At 34.2% G+C, this 22,061-nt stretch overlaps 1 protein-coding gene across 1 annotated transcript in view; it reads left to right on the top strand.

The window, feature by feature from the left end:
• Positions 1-1,082: 1,082 nt before the first annotated feature.
• Positions 1,083-22,061, top strand: part of LOC129222474 (uncharacterized) — a 57,746-nt gene continuing 36,767 nt past the window's right edge. Inside the window, exons 1-2 of the mRNA XM_054856988.1 lie at positions 1,083-1,212; positions 15,371-15,497. Of these exons, the coding sequence (XP_054712963.1) occupies positions 1,173-1,212; positions 15,371-15,497 (167 nt within the window). The 5' untranslated portion in view covers positions 1,083-1,172. The remainder of the gene's footprint in view (positions 1,213-15,370; positions 15,498-22,061) is intronic.

Raw genomic sequence — 22,061 nt, 5'->3', positions numbered from 1 at the left:
CAAACGATTCTAAATGATTCAGCTTATTAAAGTGAGTTCAATTGAAATGAAACACATTTTATTTTATCGAAACTTGGGGTAACTTCCTTTTTCAAGAAGCAATTCTTCAAAAAATAAATTCCTCATGATAAAAGAATATGACTTTAAAAAATATATAATGTAATGCGATATAATAATAGTTTAACAAAAAAAATAATAAAACAAATTCATAAATGTATCAACGACTGTATGAACTTAAATGTATGAGCAATGTCTTCAAGGAAACATATTTCATTTTATCGAAAGTTCTGGTAACTTTCTGTTCCTAGAATAAATTCTTCAAAAATAAATTCCTAGCGATAAAATGATACGACTTAAAAAAATACATAATGAGAGATAAAATAATAATTAAACGAAAATAAAATTTTCTTAAATGTATCAACTACGGCGTGAACTTAAATGTATAAACAAGTAATGTCTTCAAGGAAACAATTCTTTTTATCGAAAGTTGAAAAAACTTTGATACTTTTCCAAAAATGAATTCTGCAAAAACCAAATTCCTCATGACAAAATAATCTGACTTAAAATGTCACTTAAGGTTAAAAAAAATAATAATAATAAACAAAAAAAAATCTTAAATGCATCAACAACTGTGTGAGCTTAATTGTATGAACAATGTCTTTCTTTTATCGAAACTTGGGGTAAATTCCTTTTCAAAGAATAAATTCTTTAAAAAATAAATCCTTCGTGATAAAATAACACGACAAAAACATATGATGCAAGATAAAATAAAGTTTAAAAAAAAAACATTTTTTTTCCTTAAATATATCAACAGCTTTGTTGACTTAAATGTATGAACAAACAATGTCTCACAGAAAAATTAATTCTGCTTATTATTGTAGCTTACCAAAGCTATCCCAAATTATTTCAAATGCGAAGTAACCTCAATGTTTCGAATATTTATTTCAATTTTTAACTGCTCAAACTACCCGGCCTTACTGCGCCGGACGTGCAAATTTCTCCCTCGCGCATGCCCCTTCGTCTCCTCCCTTACCTTCACCCACGTGAAAAACTCCCGACTTCCCATCAGATGCTTCACAAGAAAACGGGAAGCCAAACACTTTATTAAGAGCACGATCATCCCCGATGCGTTTTGATGTGCGGATGGAACTGATTCGGTCACTTCCGCCTCTATGATCTCCATCTATTGTTTCCTATTGGCTGTATCGCCAGGTAAAGTAAAATTGGCGATTTTTTCACTTATTAACCCCTTCAGACCTGGTGTCCGGTATACCGGACAACCACTTTAAACAGCTGCTAATCATTTAATAATTGATGTAATTAGTTGATTTTTTTGCTGTTGACTCTATACATTCTACTTATTATAATCTGTGAAATAATTTTTCGTTTTGGGATTGACAACACTGACATATAAGGATGGAGAGAAAGAGGGTCATCATTTTCCAACCATGGATTTTCATCTGAAAAGCGAGGTTTTTTTCCTGATTTTTTTAAAAAATATATAATTTTTAATTAATCGTTTCAAACGCTTATATTATGTTTTAAAATTGTTTGTAGAACATTTTATAATGAAGTTTGATGGGTATTTTATCGTTTTTGTATATGAAATATTGATTTCAAAAATATAAGTCCGGAATATTGGACGTGCCATAACTCTTTTAATTTTTCTCCTACAAACTCAAAATTTTGTCTATAAGATACCCTTTACCATAGTACACTGTATACCAAATATCAACATTTTTGGTCTAATATTTCATAATTCCGACTGAAGGGGTTAAAGACTACTTCTTGAGCTACTTTTTCGGTCATAGTGCATGCCGATTCTGCTTTTTAATTGTTGTCAAAAGCAATGAAAAGTAATAGTAATAAGTTAATTGTTTTATTATAGTTGTATTTAATAGTTAACCCACTAATTTCAAAAATACACCCAAACAAGCACAGATTTGTGGATTTTGAGCGTTTGAAACTTTTCCAATGAAACAGGCCTTTGAAGCACTCTTTGATTTAGACTAGTCATCAGGTTAAAAGCATTTTTGAAGGCTCTCATTTCACTGTATTCCAACGTTTTCGAAATTGTTTTTAAATTTGATCATACAGACTTCAAATATTTGGAGAAAATTAACTTTTAATATGAAATAGCTACTCTCTCTTTATGCGCAATGCGTTATATTGAAACAAAAGTAAATACTTAAAAAAAATAAATAAGAACAGGCTAACAGGCAAAATTTCAAATTGTTGCATCTCACATAATGGAAAACTTTAAAATAAAATATTTAAAATTATTTCTCAAATCTGAAGATAATTTCTATAAGTTAGTTTGCACTAAAAAGTATGAAATAAAATATGTATATGATTTCTTGATTACAACACACAAAAATTGCATTTAGGTAAATTCTAAAGCAGCCAATGAAATTTAAATTAAAAACTGAGAAAAATAGAAACAGAGGCGCAAAAGTAGAAGCTGTTCGTACATAGCTGTATACCGCCTTTTTCTATTCTCAAACTTGTAGATAATTTTTCAATGAAAACATTCAAAAATTGCAACTAACCTTAATATCTTTATCTTTAAGTTATTTCTAAAGCAGGCAATAACATTTAGTCTAAGAATTTGAGAATAGAAGTTGGTGGTATACAGCTATGCACGAACCGCTTCTACTATTCCGCCTATATTTCTTCTTTAAAAAAATTATACTTATTAGTCATTAAAAATGCGTGTAGGGGAACATGGGGCAAAGTGAAAAGGTGAAATATTTTCTCTGCTTTTAGCTCCACCTATTTGGTATTATCTTTATTATATTATACTAATAATAAAGCTGAAAGTCTCTCTGTCAGGATGTCTGGATGTCTGGATCTCTGTGACGCGTATAGCGCCTAGACCGTTCGGCTGATTTTCTTGAAATTTGGCATAAAGTTGGTTTGCAGCATGGGGGTGTGCACCTCGAAGCGATTTTTCAAAAATTTGATGTGATTCTTTTTCTATTCCAATTTTAAGAACAAAAATATCATAAGATGGACGAGTAAATTACGAAATTATCATAACGTGGAACCGTAACATGGGCCCAAGCCAATTGGCGAGATACAAAGTTATCATAACGTGCAACCGTAACATGAGTACAAGTCAATTGGCGAGAAAATTCACCATACATTATTTGTAAATATACAGGCGAACCAAAAGACCTTTTAATTTTTCTATTACGGGCAAAGCCGTGCGGGTACCACTAGTTTTAACTATATAGTACCATATATAGTCAATTCCAGTCAGGCAAAAAAATACCGCCGAAGATTAAAGCATTTGGTGATAGAAGCAATTTTTAAAAATGATAGTCATATTGTAATATTTTGTAGTAAGTCACAAATAATTTTTATTACTATAATATGATAAAAGTCTTTTTTGTAGTAAGTTACCGCCCTAAGCCAGGGCTATTGCAGAAATACTCAAACTACACCGCCAGCTCAGTTATTCCATCCAAGGACTGCAGTTTCGTGCTTTTTAGCACTCATCAGCCCCAACTCAGGTTTTTCCTCTTCCAGGCTGATGATGCTAAAAAGCACGCAACTGCAATCCTCGAATGGAATAACTGAGCAGCCGGTGTATTTTAAGTGATAAAGTTCTTGTTATTAACATTTTAAACATTAATTGAGACCTCCTAATATTCAATTCTGTATCCATTTGATTAATATTAGACTTATTTATGTCTTAAATAAATTGTACAATTTGTCAAGTACATACGGGGCAAAGTGAAATAATTTGTTTCATTTACTCACTCAATCATTAATATAAATCACTTACTTTTTCATTTATTAATAATTCATTTACATTCCTTTTTTTTTGTAATTCCCTTATATTTATTCATTCATTCACTTATTTTCTTATTCATTCATTCTTTTACTCGCTCATTTATTTTTCTTCATATGTTAATTGATTTATTCATTTTATTATGTACTAGTGGTACCCGCACGATTTTGTCCGTAATAGAAAAAATAAAAGGTCTTTTGGTTCGCCTGTATATTTAAAAATAATGTATGGTGAATTTTCTCGCCAATTGGCTTGTACCGACGTTACAGTTCCACGTTATGATAATTTTGTATCTCGCCAATTGGCTTGTGCCCATGTTACGGTTCCACATTATGATAATTTCGTAATTTATGATAGTTTTTTTTCTTAAAATTGGAATAAAAAAAGAACCACATCGAATTTTCGAAAAATCGCTTCGAGGTGCACACCCCCATGCTACAAACTAACTTTGTGCCAAATTTCATGAAAATCGGCCGAACGGTCTAGGCGCTATGCGCGTCACAGACATCTAGACATCCGGACACAGAGACTTTCAGCTTTATTATTAGTATAATCTTTACTAATAATAAAGCAGAAAGTCTCTCTGTCCGGAGGATGTCTGGATGTCTGTAGGATGTCTGTGACGCGCATAGCGCCTAAACCGTTCGGCCGATTTTCATGAAATTTGGCACAAAGTTAGTTTTGTAGCATGGGGGTGTGCTCCTTGAAGCGATTTTTCGAAAATTCAATGTGGTTCCTTTTCTATTCCAATTTTAAGAACAAAAATATCATAAGATGGATGAGCAAATTACGAAATTATCATAACGTGGAACCGTAACATGGGCACAAGCCAATTGGCGAGGTACGAAATTATCATAACGTGGAACCGTAACATGGGTACGAGCCAATTGGCGAGAAAATTCACCATACATTATTTGTAAATATACAGGCGAACCAAAAGACCTTTTAATTTTTCTATTACGGGCGAAGCCGTGCGGGTGCCATTAGTAATATAATAAAGATAAAGATAAAGATAAAGAAGATAAAGAAAAGATTTATTCATTCAACCTCTTATTTACAAACTCTTTTGATCAAAAATATGTTTTACAATCGAATAGAAAATATTTCATTCGAAAAATATTTTAATTTTCACTTTGCGCCATGAAAAAAAAAAAGTGAAAATTTTCCACTTTTTTTAAGACTGAAATTTACTGACAAAAATGGAAAATACTGTTTCGACGCAAGTTTTATTATAAAATAGAATGTTCTTTCTTTATGTGCTGTAATTTTAAAAATCAATTTTCGATTTATTCCTTTTGAAAAAGATCAATCATTTTAAACATTTCACTTTGCCCCACATTCCCCTACTTTTTAGTTTCATACTTTTTAGAGCGAGAAGGCTTTGAGAAATATTCTTTAGGTTAAAAAAAAACGTTTTTCATATTTTATTTCCTACTACATTTCTAAATTCTAACCGACAACATAGGTAAGTTGTGGTTCAGACCAAAAATTAAGATGTTTACTAAGCCTCCTTTTTTTTGAACAGTTATTCGTTAAGAAATAAATACGCACCTTTATCAAGAATAATAAAATACAGCGTAAAAATTCACAAATTTGCAGGAAAAAGCAGACACGCATTTCGAGATCACTTCTTTTGCCTTGAAACCCAGAAACAGGTGTCTGAAGTTTCCTGCAAATTTGTGCATTTTAATATTACATTATTGTATTTCAGTTACTTGTTATTTCAGTTATTTGTTAGATTATTTATCTTTTAATTCTTATCTTAAAATAAAAAGAAAATTATTTTTAAAATCCATTGCTATTCATTCGTATCGGTTAAGATTTTTTCTATACAGTTTTTCCATTGCTTTTTAACATTTTTTGAGCTGCCTCCGGCTCATAATTGCGTTTTAAAATTTTAAGAAAAACTATTTATGTAACATCAGAATCTATCACATTAAAACATAAAAAAGTACATATTGTAGGAATTTCTCTTTCATTGAGCATTTTAGCTGTTAACATTCCATATCTTTGAACACTCCATTTCTACAATGAGGTGGTTTCCTTCAGTCAAAAGTACTACTTTTAGTCAATGAAATTGATAGAATGAGTAAAAAAAAACATGTACCCAGAAAATATTTTCATTTTCCCAACAGTTATTTTTTAATTAATTTTTTTAAATGTCCGATTTTGAAAACAAGGCGTGGTCTGTATGACGTCACAAATGATGCAATTTGGCGCATCTTTCTTTCGCGTTTCCGCGTTATGATAATCAAGAAGCGAATTAAATATTGCGTTCTACGCTTGCTATCAACCCTATCGTTGTCAATACACGTGAGGTAAAGATGCGAATCAAATATTTTTCTCCATGAATGGCAACATTGAATAGCATTTAATCATTTGTGATGTCACACGACAGAAACATAAACAATGAAAGCGCACCGATTTAAGTAATTTTTTTTACTATTAAACTTCAACAAATTATTTAAAAACTGGTCAGATCCTATATTTTTAAGCATGCTCTTTCAGAAAAAAAAAAAAAAAACTTTTAAAATTTTTGAAACGACCCCATTTATTTCGATTCCTTATTTAATGCAAGTTTCTTCACAGGTATTTTTCTTCAAAATTTTTAAGTGTTTTTTACTCCTAAAATTGCATTTTCAATTCTTAACGTAAAAAATGAAAATGCAATTTTAATCTCTTAATGCAAATTAATAAAAATCTTATAATCAGTGAAATTTTTTTTAAGTAAAAATTAATTCTCCTTTTGGTAAATGTTTTTACATCTTGGTTTTTTTTTAGGTTTTTAAAAAAGAACCACATCGAATTTTCGAAAAATCGCTTCGAGGTGCACACCCCCATGCTACAAACTAACTTTGTGCCAAATTTCATGAAAATCGGCCGAATGGTCCAGGCCTTATAGTAACATTGCTCTCTTTCTTAACTGTAAATTTGGAAGATTTTTGATCATTGATTTTACTTTAGTTTTTTTTTTCTTATTATATTTATCCATTTATTTATTATTTTTTAATTTATTTATTAACTTATTTATTTATTTTGAGCAATGACGAATCGTTATTCGCCTCATTTGGCCGTTTTTGATGTTCCTGTGATTTTTCACATTACCATGATGACAAGAATAAGTCTAACATGTTCTATGCTTAGAATTTATTTAGACAGATTAATTTTCATCTTCATGGTTACAAATCGTCTGCCGGTTTGCGTTCATTCAAATCTTAACTCAAGCAGATTTTGCACTAAAAGAAGGGGTTTTTTTTTTTTTTTTTGGAAATTCACGTTTTTTTACGAAAAACACCAAAAAAGATGAACTTAAAGCAAAACTTCATCGAAATAATACAAAACTTCCAGATTATTAATTCACATCCGTTAAGATTGATCTTTATCTTTACTAATAATAAAAGCTGGAAATCTCTCTGTCTGTCAGGATCTCTGTGACGCGCATAGCGCCTGGACCATTCGGCCGATTTTCATGAAATTTGGCACAAAGTTAGTTTGTAGCATGGGGGTGTGCACCTCGAAGCGATTTTTCGAAAATTCGATGTGGTTCTTTTTCTTTTCCAATTTTAAGAACAAAATTATCATAAGATGGACGAGTAAATTACGCAATTATCATAACGTGGAACCGTAACATGAGCACAAGCCAATTGGCGAGTTACGAAAGTATCATAACGTGGAACCGTAACATGGGTACAAGCCAATTGGCAAGAAAATTCACCACACGTTATTTGTAAATAAACAGGCGAACCAAAAGACCTTTTAATTTTTCTATTACGGGCAAAGCCGTGCGGGTATCACTAGTAAGAAATAAAAACACCATAACGGTATACGACGTAAATATATAATCTTCACAGTAAGTGCACGGACCTCACGATTATCTCACGATAAGTGCCTAAAATCTATGTCATTATTACCGCTCTTAATTAACATTTATTTTTACTTTCTTCTATATCTAATATATAGAAAAAAGTATTGGAGTCGTGCAAATTTTCGAATTCCGAATTTCGACGGATTCGAACGTTTTGAGGTGTGCTGAGTCCATTTCGACTATTTTTGGAAGATGTCTGTGTGTGTGTGTGTGTGTGTGTGTGTGTGTGTGTGTGTGTGTGTGTGTGTGTGTGTGTGTGTGTGTGGTGGTGTGTGTGTGTGTGGGTGTGTCACGTCTGTGTGTGACTAGTTTTTTGTGGCCGCTCTACAGCAAAAACTACCGCATGAAATCGAACGAAATTTGGTACACATATGTGCCCCTATGTGAACTTGTGCCCATTGGTTTTTGCGCGAATTCCTCCAAGGGGGGTGGAGCAATAGGACGTTTTTTGAGTTACGCGTGCTTGCTATTCCTCAGGAAGTAACTGGCGGAACCAAACAAAATTTGGTTCATATGTTGCTATTAACAGGAACAGGTGCTGATTCAATTTTGGTGTCAATAACTCAAACGGGGGTTGAGCTATAGAGCGTTTTTTGTCGTCAATTGTGACTGCTGTATCTTAAGAAATAATGAACGGAATGAAAGAAAAATTTAATAAGAGCTGATTTCATTTTGGTGTCAACAGCTATTTAAAAAGGGGGTAGCGCAATCGCCCGTTCTTTTTTTCCATTGTGAGTGCCCTATCTCAAGAAGTAATGCTACGTTCTGGTTGAAATTTGGAATATATGTGAATCCATATGTAAACAGGCTTTGGTTCAGTTTTGACGCCAATCGCTCCAAGAAGTGTTGATTTTTTTTTTTTTTTTGCGAATAAAAATAGCTTTATTAATACAACAATAAGAAAGATAAATCGTAATAGATTGTCGTCTGCGCATTTCTCGTGATTTTAATTGTATGGAAACATTGAGAAGGAATAGAAATTAGTATTTCTTCTCAATGTATGGAAATGATCGGAAATATTATCTCAATGATTTAAAAATTTTCACTGTTGCCATCTTATGTTTGTCAACAAATAAAATATTTGTAGTTAATTCAAGCAAGGCTTTTAAAATAACTTTCAATTTTCGCTCTTTGCTTTGCTTTTGCAATAATTCAGACATTGGGATGGTCGTCAATTTTTTGCATGTGTAATTTTGTTTTAGTTGGGAATATTGCTTCCTCGTCAAGCATGGGGAGGGATCAGAAAAAAAAAAAAGAAAAATATAAAAGAAAGTTTTGTGATGGTCACAACATACTAGTTTTTTATGAATATGACTCGTATTACCTAATCTAGAAAACCACCAGTTATAATATGACGGGCGTGAAATTCTTCTCTACTTCCATTCCATTCTATTTGCAGAAACATGAAACCCAACGAGTAGTATCCTATCGCAGTTCATGATTGCGAGAAGTATAATTTGAATTCATGACGTCGAAATTTAAATGAATGCCAAGGGCTGGATGCCGGAAGTTTTTATTTATTTACTAGCTGCGTATCCCGACCTTGCACGGTTTACCTCGAAAATAAAAGTTATGTCAAGTGGGGCTTGTTAAACGACTGGACTTTTTTTCAATGTTAAAATGCCCATCCGAATAATAACAGGAGTCCCTGAAAATCCCTTTTTAAATTTGGGCACTAGTCCCTAAAAAATCTCATTCGAAAGAGATGTAAATAAAGTTAACACTTTTCTGAAAATTTTAACTCCGTGAGACTGCTTCTTCAGAACAAAAAAAAAAGATAATTAGCAAAAAAAAAAAAAAAAAACGGGAAAATTTTAAATTTTTCATGTTATAGGAAAAGCCTCAAAGTAAAAGCAAGAATTTTATTTGTTCAGTCACAAGCAAAAAATAGGAACAGATACTTATTCAGCTTTTTTTTTTTTTTACATTTATTATTTTAGCTTGTGCAAGCGGGAATATTCAATTTAAAATTGGTTTTTCCAAACTTAAATATGCTTTTAATTTTTTCCCTAGTTAATGGAGGCACTTTTGAGTTTTCTAATTGAAAGAAAAAGAAGACTTTAGACAACTACATTGTCTTGGATAATGAGTAGATATCCTTCTGCACAAAATATATTAGCATGAAAGAAGTAGCCTAATGACTCAATTGGATGTGGCATGTCACAGCATCATTGATAACCGAATGGTTATTCAAGCGCTTTTATGTATTTCTTCAAGAAAGAACACAAAAAATAAACATGTTAAAATTTCAGAAGTAAAGGCAAAACAGCGATGTAACATCAGCTTTTCGATGATAAAAATCTGTATCGATGCTTGATAAAAGTAGACCTCCTCCTCTACTAAATTCTTTAAATGCTCGTGGAAAACTTCAATCGAGTTCTCCCAGGAGTCGTGAACTTTTATCTTCTTTAAGTTAATTTCAGATAGTGCCTTTCAAATCACCTTCAACACTGACCGTAACAAGACATCATCTCATCAAAAGCATTTATTTCGCAATTTGGCGGAAAGCACTCCTTAAATCAACGACTTCCTTTCTCCTATAAAATACCTTTAGGAAATAATGATGAAATTTGGTGTACGCATTAAATATATTTGGATTGGATTATAAAAGAAAACACTTCACGGTTATCTACTCACAGTTTGACCATAAAAACGTTTTTCATCAATTTCAGTAGAGCTTGAAGATATGAAAGTAAAAATAAGTTAGGTATTTCGTTCAGCCATAAGTGATAATGTATGGTATCAAAGAGTCAATATATATAGGATTATATGTTACAAAATCCTGTTGCAAAATTATTCAATGTTACCATGGAGTTGATAATGTAAGCATGAACTTCCCTCTGATAAGTTCTCTGTGTCATGAATGGAAGTAAAAAGGTGATATTGCGATATATTTCAGAAATTTTCTCTTAAAAATAATGAGTTGTTGTAACAGTAGTATACTTTATTATAGCACCTGGTTGGTGGAATATTTATTCCTTTCCCGGAAATCTAAAACACGGTGAAATTGTTTCTTTTTCCGATTATGTTTGCACTAACTCTATGGTGACCAGAATTGTGAACACTTTTTAGAAAATTTTCAACTTTGAAGGCTTATTTAAAAAAAATGATGCGTTTCACAAAATGCAAAAGCAAAATTTTCATTTTAAAGGGAATTTAATGTTGAATTCCATTTAAAAAAATTAAATAATTGCAATACAAAAAAAAACTGTGGGACTGTTTATAAATGATGTCATACTTTTATTTCAAAACTTTTGATCCCCCTCCCTCTATCCTCTTTGAACTTAGTCACAAAGTGTCACACGTCACCTTACCCACTCCCTTCCCCGTCACTTGTCAAGCCATCTTTCATAAACATCTTATAAAAAATACGTGATGTCACATTTCTTATTACCCCTTCCCTCATTCCTGTCAAACTTGTAATTTCGTAAACTCTTTCCCCCTCAAAGATTGACATCATTTGTGGACAGCCCCTAAACGGCAATAATTTTAATTTGATTACCTAAGAAATAGTCTTCTTTCTACGGAGCAATGCACAATAAGGACTTTTCCCAACTGACAGCATGATGTCAACCCCCGCTGGTATTTTTTGATCGGTTCCCTAAACCAGAACACTGATTGGCCAGGAAAGTTACACATTAAAAACAACTTCAGAACTGCGTTTGCTTTTTAGATTAAAGTATCGTATTTTTCATTGCAAATATTTCAATTTTGAAGAATATTGCCTGTAAGAAAATACCATAACATAAACGAAGATAATAATTTTTCTGAGGTGTTACGGTTTTCGATTTCCTATTCCTATTCAGAATCACAACTGACTACAACTGTATTTATGTCGAGGACTGCATACAAAGTGCCTTGCCTCCATTATTTTATATACCGATAGATGGCAGCACCATCACCGGATCGAACAGTTAATGAGAATTTAGAACTAGACCAGGAGCTAATAGCTATCTAGTGCTAGCACCCCCAGAGGTATCGTTTCACTTGGAGGACATTGAGACCACGAGCATATTTAACGTCGCCCAGTCCCCTTCAATGACGACGGTGGGTCTTCGACCATCGAGGTTCGAACCCAGGACCCTCCGGCCCCGAATCCGACACTCTACCGATCGGGCTACCACGGCCCACTTTTCGATTTAACTATTTATAACGATTATTATAAACAGTTAAGGCGTGGCGTTCGGTATACCGGACATGAACTTTAAACAGCTGCTAATCATTTATTAATTGAATAAATTACTCAAATTTTTCTGTAGTTAACTCTTTACAGTCTGCTTATTATTATCTGTGCAAGAACTTTTCATTTTGGGATTGACAAAATTAAGAAATAGGGATTGGGAGAATGGGACTAGCTCATTTTCCCAACCACGAATTCTCGTCGCAAAAGCGAGGGGGGGTTTTTTCTGATTTTTTAATAGTTTATAATATTCTATTAATCATTTCAAATGCTTATTAAGTGTTGTTATTGTTTAGAGAATATTTTACAATGAAGTTTGTTTGATGTTTCATCGTGTTTTTATCTGAAATATGTATTTCAAAAATATATGTCCGGATTATTGGACGTGTTATAACTCTTTTAATTTTTCCCCTACAAACTTGAAATTTTGTCTATAAGATGCTCTTTACTATAGTACACTGTCTACTAAATAAAAAAAAATTTTGGAAAAGTATTTCAAAATTCCGTCTGAAAGGATTAACCTCCACATAAAATGTAACCACGTCACGCACAACTTATGAAATTTTCCCGTTTTAATCTCATGCATTTTGCACTAAATGTTTCTATATGAATGGTAATAAACTGTTACTAAATTATGTTTCACATTTTAAACTAAACATGAAAAAAAAATCATAAAGGTTTAACTGAAGAAAGGGAGATATTTTTTTTTCTGTTGCTTCTGTTAATTTTACGGTTTTTTTTCCTCAGTGATATTAACTTTAATAAAACGTTAATTAGTTTTTCATTCTCAAGGAAGTCCTTTTTGGAAAGAGCCAACAGAGGTTAAGAGGCTACTTTCATTAAAATTAATGGTACCTTTAAAAATCATGCATATCTCAGACAGCTACATAAACACATTATGTTATTTCTTTGTAACAAAACAAAACTTATCTTTGTAATTAGAAATAAACATGCTTTTCTCTTTGAGTTGGCACGTTTTTACCGAAGGTGGAAAAAATCGATAAAAACCGTTTTGGTAAAAATATCTTTTTGCTACTTATTACCAAAGTTGCAAAAATAGTTAGTTTTACTTATAGAGATAGCGCTAAATTTATATTTATTTTTACTTTAATGTGTTTTTTTAACTTGGAATATTCAAAGCGTCATTGAAACAGGATTCTAAATGTTAAGTTTGTACTCTTTTAGTAAAATTCTTTTTTGGGGAAAACTATAAATGTAGAATAAAGGGTAGAGTAAAAAAAAATAAAATAAAATAACTCATTGGCTTTGGTTTAAAGGCTTAAACTACTAAGCAACACTCATAACCAAGGGCATAGCGAAAGGGGATAGTGGTCACCCCCCTTATTGCTAGCAGTCATATAGCATTTTCTATTAATATAAGATGCTCCCTGTCCCCCCCACACACACATAGAAGGAAGTTCTTATCTTTCAGTTAGTTTTTTATAAATTAGTGCCAGATATGTCTTCTTGTACGCCAAGAAATTATCATCTCTTGTAATAGTTCAGCAGCATTTGGCGAACATTAACTCAGTCGAATTTCCTGATATATGCATTCCATTACAAAGATATCTTGTTGAAACTTTTCCTCATGCTCATCGCTCCACAGCTTTTAAGCCATAATATCCTACAGCAAGTGATCGAAATAGAGTTTCAGAGATATATTTCATCAATGTTTACAGAATTTTCATAAGGATTTTTTGACCAACAGTTTTTAGCTTTTGTCTTTTCTGCTGCTCAGATATACTTGTAATGCACCCTAAAGGCTTCTTACGGGCTTTTCTCTTCCCCTTCAAAGTTTTTATCAGAAACAGTAATCTTCATAAATGCGCATATTCGAAGGGCCGTTCGAAATTCTCTCCTTAACCGTAGCTTCAATAGAACTCGGAAATTTCCCTGTAAAGTACTGGAACACTGTCTTTGTTTACAGCTTTCCCGAAAAACTTCATTATTCCCAGCAGAAAGAGCATGGGTGAAAACCAGGGTTGCCAGACGTCCCGGATTTCAAGGGACAGTCCCGTATTTTGAAAAATTGTCCCGCGTCCCGGGGAACTTCCATACGGGACGGCTTATGTACCGTATTCTAGCTAATAACAATATTTTACAATACGAGACAGTATTTTAAGATGAAAAAATAAAGCAAAACGAAAAATGTGAACAAACTAATTAGCACCTGTCCCTATCATCTGTATACTGAACTTCGTTCTATTGCTTGCTTGATTCTCTGAGTTCCAAAAATATACTCATCTATAAACATACTGAGAGGAATCTTTCAAAAGCTATTAAAATATGATTGTTTATTACCCTTTAAAAATACACCATAACCAGTAATTGCCCTCAAGCACAAAAATCCCCCTCTCATCCCTTTTCACTCTTAGAAGCCCGTTTCGTATTTCTTGTTCTTAAATCTGGCAACCCTGGTGAAAACAGAAATTGGTGGATCTACTACAGGCTCAGTTTGAGCATTTCTCTTCCCAGAATTAAAATTTCTTGAAGTTCATTTGAGTTTTATGTAGTGGGATTTTCTATCTCAACCAGGGGTCGAAGTTCAGACTACAGTCAGTCCCATGGGGGGTGCTTCTGTCTACCAGGAAAAAAGAGCATTAGTGAGATTTCACTACCCCAGTTGGCTCTGTATCTTAGAAACTAGAGCGAATCTGACCTTTTTATAGTGATTTTCGTGTTTAGCGAGGCAAAGTACTTCGGAAATAGCTATTTTTGAGCCGGATGCTTTTTTAGTGTTGGGTAGTGTTATGTATTATTATTATTGTCATTATTATAGATATTTCTCTGTTTCAAGTGAAGGACCCATCACTACCTTTCAATTGCTAACATTAGCTTTCTCAAAGCTAGTTACATTTCGCGAATTTAAAAACAAATTAAATTATCAAACTCGCAAAGTTACCAAATGTTTTTATCATCATTGGCTGAAAATGGATGATTTTTCATAGAACAAATGCCATTGCGATGATTTTAATCCTGAAAAACATGAATAAAATACTACTAATTTAAAAAAAAAAAAACTCATCTTTACTAATAATAAAGCTGAAAGCCTGGATCTCTGTCTGGATGTCTGTGACGCGAATAGCGCCTAGACTGTTCGGCAGATTTTCATGAAATTTGGCACACAGTTAGCTTATAGCATGGGGGTATGCATCTCGAAGCGATTTTTTCGAAAATTTCTTTTTGTTCTTTTTTTATTCAAATTTTAAGAAAATTTTACCGAGCAATTATCATAACGTGGATGAGCGCAAATTAACATAACTTGGTGAACGAGAAAATTATCATAACGTGGAAAATGAACGAGAAAATGAACATAGCGAATTGGCGAGAAATTCATCATCCATTATTTGTAAGTATACAAGCTAACCAACTAACCTCTTAATTTTTCTACTACGGGCAAAGCCGTGCGGTTACCGCTAGTCAATAATAAAAGATTTACATAAAATTACATTGATATGTCTAGTTTTTGTATTATACATGTCCTGCTTGGAAATTTCTTGCCAATATATATGCAGTACATTTCTTCTAGCTGCTTCTCTACAAGTGGAGTGTACACTGCATCAGTTATTTGGATGTTTGGAATCCCTGCGGTCGGTGACACAAGGCAATGACTTGACCTTGGCAACAACGAGACAAGAACTATCTGATGTTTGTAGGTCTGTTATGTTTTTTTAATGCATAATTAGTTTTAACTACGCATTTTGCATACGTTTGGTGATTGTTCACTGCGATCGATTATTAGCAGCACGTGAATTGTTTATTAAATAAAGCATTATTTTCGGCAAATTTGGCGGAACCCGAAACTTTGCTGTGGTAACCCTAGCAGTGCAACAATGAAAAATCCGATGCAAAATGGCTAAACTTAAGCTGATGCGTCGGCCTGTCTATATAGCGGCTCTAGGTCAAGAATTATCTGATGTTTGCAGGTCTGTCTAGTTAAAAAATATTATGCTTTTTGAAATGTATAATTAGTTTTAACTACGCATTTTATAGAGTGCATACTAACTTATTTATAGCAGGCTTTGGCGACTATGTACTGCTATACTTTTTGCAACGTTTCAGAACAATGACATCACGACATGCGGAAGAGCAACAGATAGCTAATCGATCAATTGTGAGGTTGTAAGTAGCATCTTTGATAAGACATCCTACTTAACAACAGAAAATGAAAGAGTGAGAGAGATTTAGAAAAAAATTGAATATATTATGTGAATTCCAGGAAAAAAAAGGGGACATGATACTTGAATTTTGAATATTAATATTCTGTCACCTCGCCATAAACCAATCTCTTCAGAAAAAAAATGTATTTCTTCAATCGTAACCTGTTTTTCCCAAGCAGTTTAATGACTTTCAGAAAATCAAGTGCAAAATCAAGTTTCCTCTTTGTTTTTACAGAGCAAAAAATCTCTTTTTGTTACACACTGTAATTTCAATAAAATTGTTATCAGCGTGTAATATTTTGGTTAACTTTTATCTTTTGATTGTCTAGTTAAACGTTTTGGTAAGCAATTTAAATTTCTTTTTTTTAACCATGAAATAGGTCTATTACTAAGGTGACAATTTGATGTCCTTCCGTTACCAAAATACTACATCTCAGTTAGTTCACCAAAAACCTATTGGGTATAGAAACTAGTGTTTTTTCATGCAAAGCAGAATTATGTCCCTTGTCAAGGAGGCATAGTTATAATTTTAATATATATTTAATTTATATGGTTTTTAATGGTAACGGAAGGACAAAATAATACGGTAACGGAAGGATTTTTAACTATCTCTGCACACATTATCTGCTTAACACATCTCTCTCTCCGATTTAGAGATATGGATCCTGTTTCTCTATTTGTTTTATACTCTGGCTCACAGTTGCAATACCAACGTCAACTATCTTAGAAATCTCCTATAAGTTTTTGGCAAATGTTCGGAAATACTTTCTTCTATATCTAATATATAGAAAAAAGTATTGGAGTCGTGCAAATTTTCGAATTCCGAATTTCGACGGATTCGAACGTTTTGAGGTGTGCTGAGTCCATTTCGACTATTTTTGGAAGATGTCTGTGTGTGTGTGTGTGTGTGTGTGTGTGTGTGTGTGTGTGTGTGTGTGTGTGTGTGTGTGTGTGTGGTGGTGTGTGTGTGTGTGGGTGTGTCACGTCTGTGTGTGACTAGTTTTTTGTGGCCGCTCTACAGCAAAAACTACCGCATGAAATCGAACGAAATTTGGTACACATATGTGCCCCTATGTGAACTTGTGCCCATTGGTTTTTGCGCGAATTCCTCCAAGGGGGGTGGAGCAATAGGACGTTTTTTGAGTTACGCGTGCTTGCTATTCCTCAGGAAGTAACTGGCGGAACCAAACAAAATTTGGTTCATATGTTGCTATTAACAGGAACAGGTGCTGATTCAATTTTGGTGTCAATAACTCAAACGGGGGTTGAGCTATAGAGCGTTTTTTGTCGTCAATTGTGACTGCTGTATCTTAAGAAATAATGAACGGAATGAAAGAAAAATTTATCGGCAAGTAGCCCTTAGTGGGTGTTACGTTCTGGTTCGAAATGAATATACTTGCAAAACACAATGTGGACTGTATAAAAGTTAAATCAACACACTTTATTAGTCGGAGCCACTACTCCTAATTAACTTCTAATAATATATATGAAGCCACTACTTCAAAATAAACAACGCATGAAGCCATTACTTCATTAGATGCAACAACACTTTTGCAATAAGAAAGAAGAAAAAACACAACAATTATCAAAACTGTTGCCATAGAAAACAATTAAAAAATTTTAAACAATTAAAAACTTTTCACGAGGTAACATTTTCTGGAGGAAGTACCAAACATACCGCTCCCCTTGAAATCTCATTAGGTTTCAACATATATTTTTTTATGGAATAATTTTTTTTTTTTAGAAATAATAAATGGCAACAACTAAATTACAAACTACAACAAAGAATTTAAATAAATAAATAGTTAAGTTGAAATTGGAAGTAAATAAACCTTATTTATGCCTCTTTTAAAATGTCCGTATTTAGTATACACAGTCACTACTCGGACGCTTCCATCAGTTCCGGGAAAAAGTTCAACAATCCGACCAAGAGTCCACTCTAGTGGCGCGGCATTTTCTCTGTGAACTAGAACAATGTCCCCAACCTTCAAATTTGGCTGCTCCTTCCACCACTTGGAGCGAGGTTGAAGAGTATGAAGATAATATCTTGACCAGCTGTTCCAGAAATCCAGGCGAAGTCTCTGAATGAGCTTCCATCTCTCAGAGAAGAAGCTCTGGATGAAGTACTTGGCTCAGGAAATTGGTGAATGGGACCCCCAACAAGAAAATGAGCTGGAGTCAGGGCACTGAGGTCTGATGGGTCGGATGATAATGCGGTAAGAGGTCTGGAGTTGAGACAGGCTTCTATTTGAAGAAGGAGCGTGTAAAACTCCTCAAAGTTGAGAAGCGCAGAACCGGACACTTTCACTAGCAATTGTTTAGTACTTTTAATAGCAGCTTCCCACAGTCCTCCGAAATGAGGTGCATATGGAGGAATGAAGGACCATTCTATTCCTTTCATTGAACTGAAATCTTACACTTCTGCTTCACGGCACAATTGGTATAACCTTTTAAGAACTCTTGAAGTTCCCTTGAAATTTGATCCATTATCTGATAGTATTTTACTTGGACATCCTCTTCTGGATATAAATCTGTGCAATGTTGCTAGAAATGCAGCAGTCGATAATTCTGAGACAAGTTCTAGGTGTACTGCCTTGGTTGCTGAACAAATGAAAAGACAAATGTAAGACTTAAACTTGGTAACTGATCTTTTATGAGCACATTTTGTGTAAAGGGGTCCAGCAAAATCAATTCCAACAATTTCAAAAGGACGAGTTTGCTCAATCCTTGACGCCGGAAGATCTCCCATCACTTGAGGAGCCGATTTCAAACTCAACTTGAAGCACTTCAAGCATTTCTTAAGTTGTTTTCTAACAACTGATCTACCATCAACAAACCAGAATTGTTGTCTTATTAAAGACAACGTTTGCTGCGGTCCAGCATGGATATAAGTTGTGTGATAGTAATCTATGACCTTCTCTGTAAAGCTGTGATTTTTCGGTAACAGCATGGGATGCTTTTGATCGTACGATAAGGATTGATGTTTGGAAAGTCTGCCTCCTACACGAAGAATGCCGTCAGAGTCAAGAAACACATTTAGAGGAAGCAATTTACTATTACGCGGTAATGGCATTCCTTTAGTTAGCAATTTTCTCTCGGACGTGAACTCATTTTCTTGAATTGTTCGCACCACACAAAGCACTTAGTTATGAAGTTCTTTGGATGTCAAACAACCAGAGATTTTGGTACGACTGGAACAGCTATTGTTCAAATATCTCAAAACCCATGCACAAACACGTATCAATTTTGTAAACGAAGATATTTTTGCCACGAATTCAGGAACAGATTTTAATTTAGATGCGCACGTAATGATTTTTGGCTTCTCTTCTACAGCACATTCAGGAAGAGAATATGTCTCTGTAATGGTATGAAACTACTCATAGGTTGACTTAACCAGTTTGGACCTCGTAACCACATGTCATTGCTGATTAATTGAGACGGAAGTAAACCTCTGGTTCCTAGATCCGATGGATTTTCAGTTCCACGGACGTGAAACCACTTGACTGATGGGATGGTTGTCTGAATTTTAGACACTCTGTTTGCAACAAATGCTTGCCATTTATATGGTTCAGTTGCAAGCCATGCGAGAATTATTTTGGAATCAGTCCATGCTACAGTATTCTGAACTGGAACTTGAATATTTTTCAAAACAGCAGCTAACAAATCAGCTAGCAACAATGCTGAGCACAGTTCCAAACGAGGCAGAGACTGAGTTTTCAACGGTGCTACCCTTGTTTTCGCAGTAAGCAAAGACACACGAAAATCCGAATTCGGTAATAAACATCTCACATAAATTGCTGCACAGTACGCTTTTTCTGAAGCATCACAAAATGCGTGCAACTCTATATCTGCATGCGAAGAAGTTAGAACTAATCTTGGAATTTTCATTTGTTCAAGGAGATGCAGTTCTTCACAAAATGATATCCAATTCCTATTTAATTCTTCGGGAATGATTTGATCCCAAGAAAGCTTATACTTCCACAATTCTTGAAGTAACACTTTCATAAACACTACACAAGGGGAAAGCAATCCCAAAGGATCAAATACACGGGAAATCTCAGACAGTATTTCCCTCTTGGAGTATTCTAGCTTTTGTTTCACAGACTCAATGCTAAAACTAAAATAATTAGCTTTTGGACACCACTGGATACCAAGAACCTTAACTTCAGTTTCTAAGTTTGCAGCCTCTTCTTCATCTAGGAATTCTTTAATCACGTTGGTGTTATTAGATTTCCACTTACGAAGATTAAATCCTCCCTTTGCCATCATAGTCTTTAACTGCTTCACAAGCTCAGATGCTTCTTCTTCCGATGACGCACCACTTAAAAGGTCATCAACGTAAAAATGATTCAATGTAGCGTTTGAAGCAAGGGGATAGCTATCCTTCTCGTCTAAGGCAAGCTGATGTATTGTTCTCGTGGAGAGAAATGGCGCACTTGCAGTTCCATACGTTACCGTGAGCAATCTGTATTCTTTTACCGGTTCTTCTAAATTACTTCTCCACAAAATTCTCTGCCAATCTACGTCTTCAGGATGTACCCTTATTTGTCGAAACATTTTCTCCACATCGGCACAGACTGCAACTGGAAATGTTCTGAATCGAAGTAGAATGGCATACAATTCCAACTGCAAGCGTGGGCCCACCATCAATAGATCATTTAGGGAGTATCCTGATGATGATTTGGACGATGCATCAAACACCACCCTCAATTTCGTTGTTGTACTAGACTCTCTCAAAACTGGAAAATGAGGAATGTAATATGCTTCACTCTTTGCATAATCAGTTTCGGGAACTGGTTCCATGTGTTTCAGTTCAAGATATTCCTTCATAAAATCCTGGTACTGTTTATATTTTGCCGGGTTTGAGCTTAAGGAACGTTCAACTGCATTCAACCTGCGTAAAGCATGCTGTCTAGATTCACCTAATTCTGTTGGAGAGGTGTGGAAAGGCAATTTTACTATGTATTTTCCATCTTCAGCCCTAGAATGAGTATTTTTGAAATGTTCCTCACAAGCCTTCTCAGCACTTGATAGAAAACTAACAGATGGCACCGAGTCCAACTCCCAAAACTTAGAAATAAGTTCATTAGTATCAATATCTATATTATTTAACACAAGTGGAACATTATCCCTAAATAAATTGACAGATCCTGAAATGATCCAGCCAAAAGAAGAACGAACTGCTGAGGGATAACCATCACCTCTGTTGCTAATTTCACCTTTTAACACTTGAAGGAAAATATCTATACCAAGCAAAATGTCAATTCGAGCTGACTTTTGAAAAGAGGGGTCTGCGAGTACTAGATCCTTGAAGGCTTCTTGAATTCTAACATCAATTGGTGTGTGCAGTAGATTTCCCACAATTTTATTCATTAAAAATGCTGAACTTTTAAGCTTTGGCTTAGAATCGAAATGCGGAGAAAACTCCAAGTCTACAAGACCATTAGTACGAGCGGCAGTAGCGCCAAGGCATGACACCGCTATGTTTGCCTTTTTTCTACCTAATCCAAGTCGATTAACACAATCTTCAGTAATAAAATTAGCTTGACTACCAGGGTCTAATAAGGCACGACATAACTGAAACCTCCCAGAAGAATCTAAAGCCTTGATAAGAACTGTACATAGTAATACTTCTTTATTTTCACCTCTACATACTCTTTCTTCCACTTGAAGAGAAGTAGTACCTGTGTAGATGCTAGGAAGTTCACCGGAAAGCCTAGCGTTATTTTTACTTTCATCAGAATTGCACATTTTTCCTGGAGTAAAAGATTCAGCTTCAGTAGAGAGGGTACTAGAGATTTGTTTATTGTCCGAATTCACTGCACTCATACCTTTATCACCCCTATCAATATGCAGTATAGAATTATGCGATTTTCCGCACTCTTTGCATTTTTGAGGACATTTACAGAATTTTAACAGGTGAGAGGAAGAAAGACAACAAAAACACAGATTATTAAACTTGACAAAATTAATTCTTTTCTGAACAGGCACATTTTTAAATTTAAAACATTTCACCAATGCATGATTACCTTTACAAAATGTACAATCTACTTTTGCTTC

Source organism: Uloborus diversus, chromosome 5 (assembly GCF_026930045.1).
Source record: "Uloborus diversus isolate 005 chromosome 5, Udiv.v.3.1, whole genome shotgun sequence".
Taxonomy (NCBI): Eukaryota; Metazoa; Arthropoda; class Arachnida; order Araneae; family Uloboridae; genus Uloborus; species Uloborus diversus.
The sequence above is the reverse complement of the archived record's forward strand: the minus strand, read 5'-3'. Positions and strand labels throughout refer to the sequence as shown.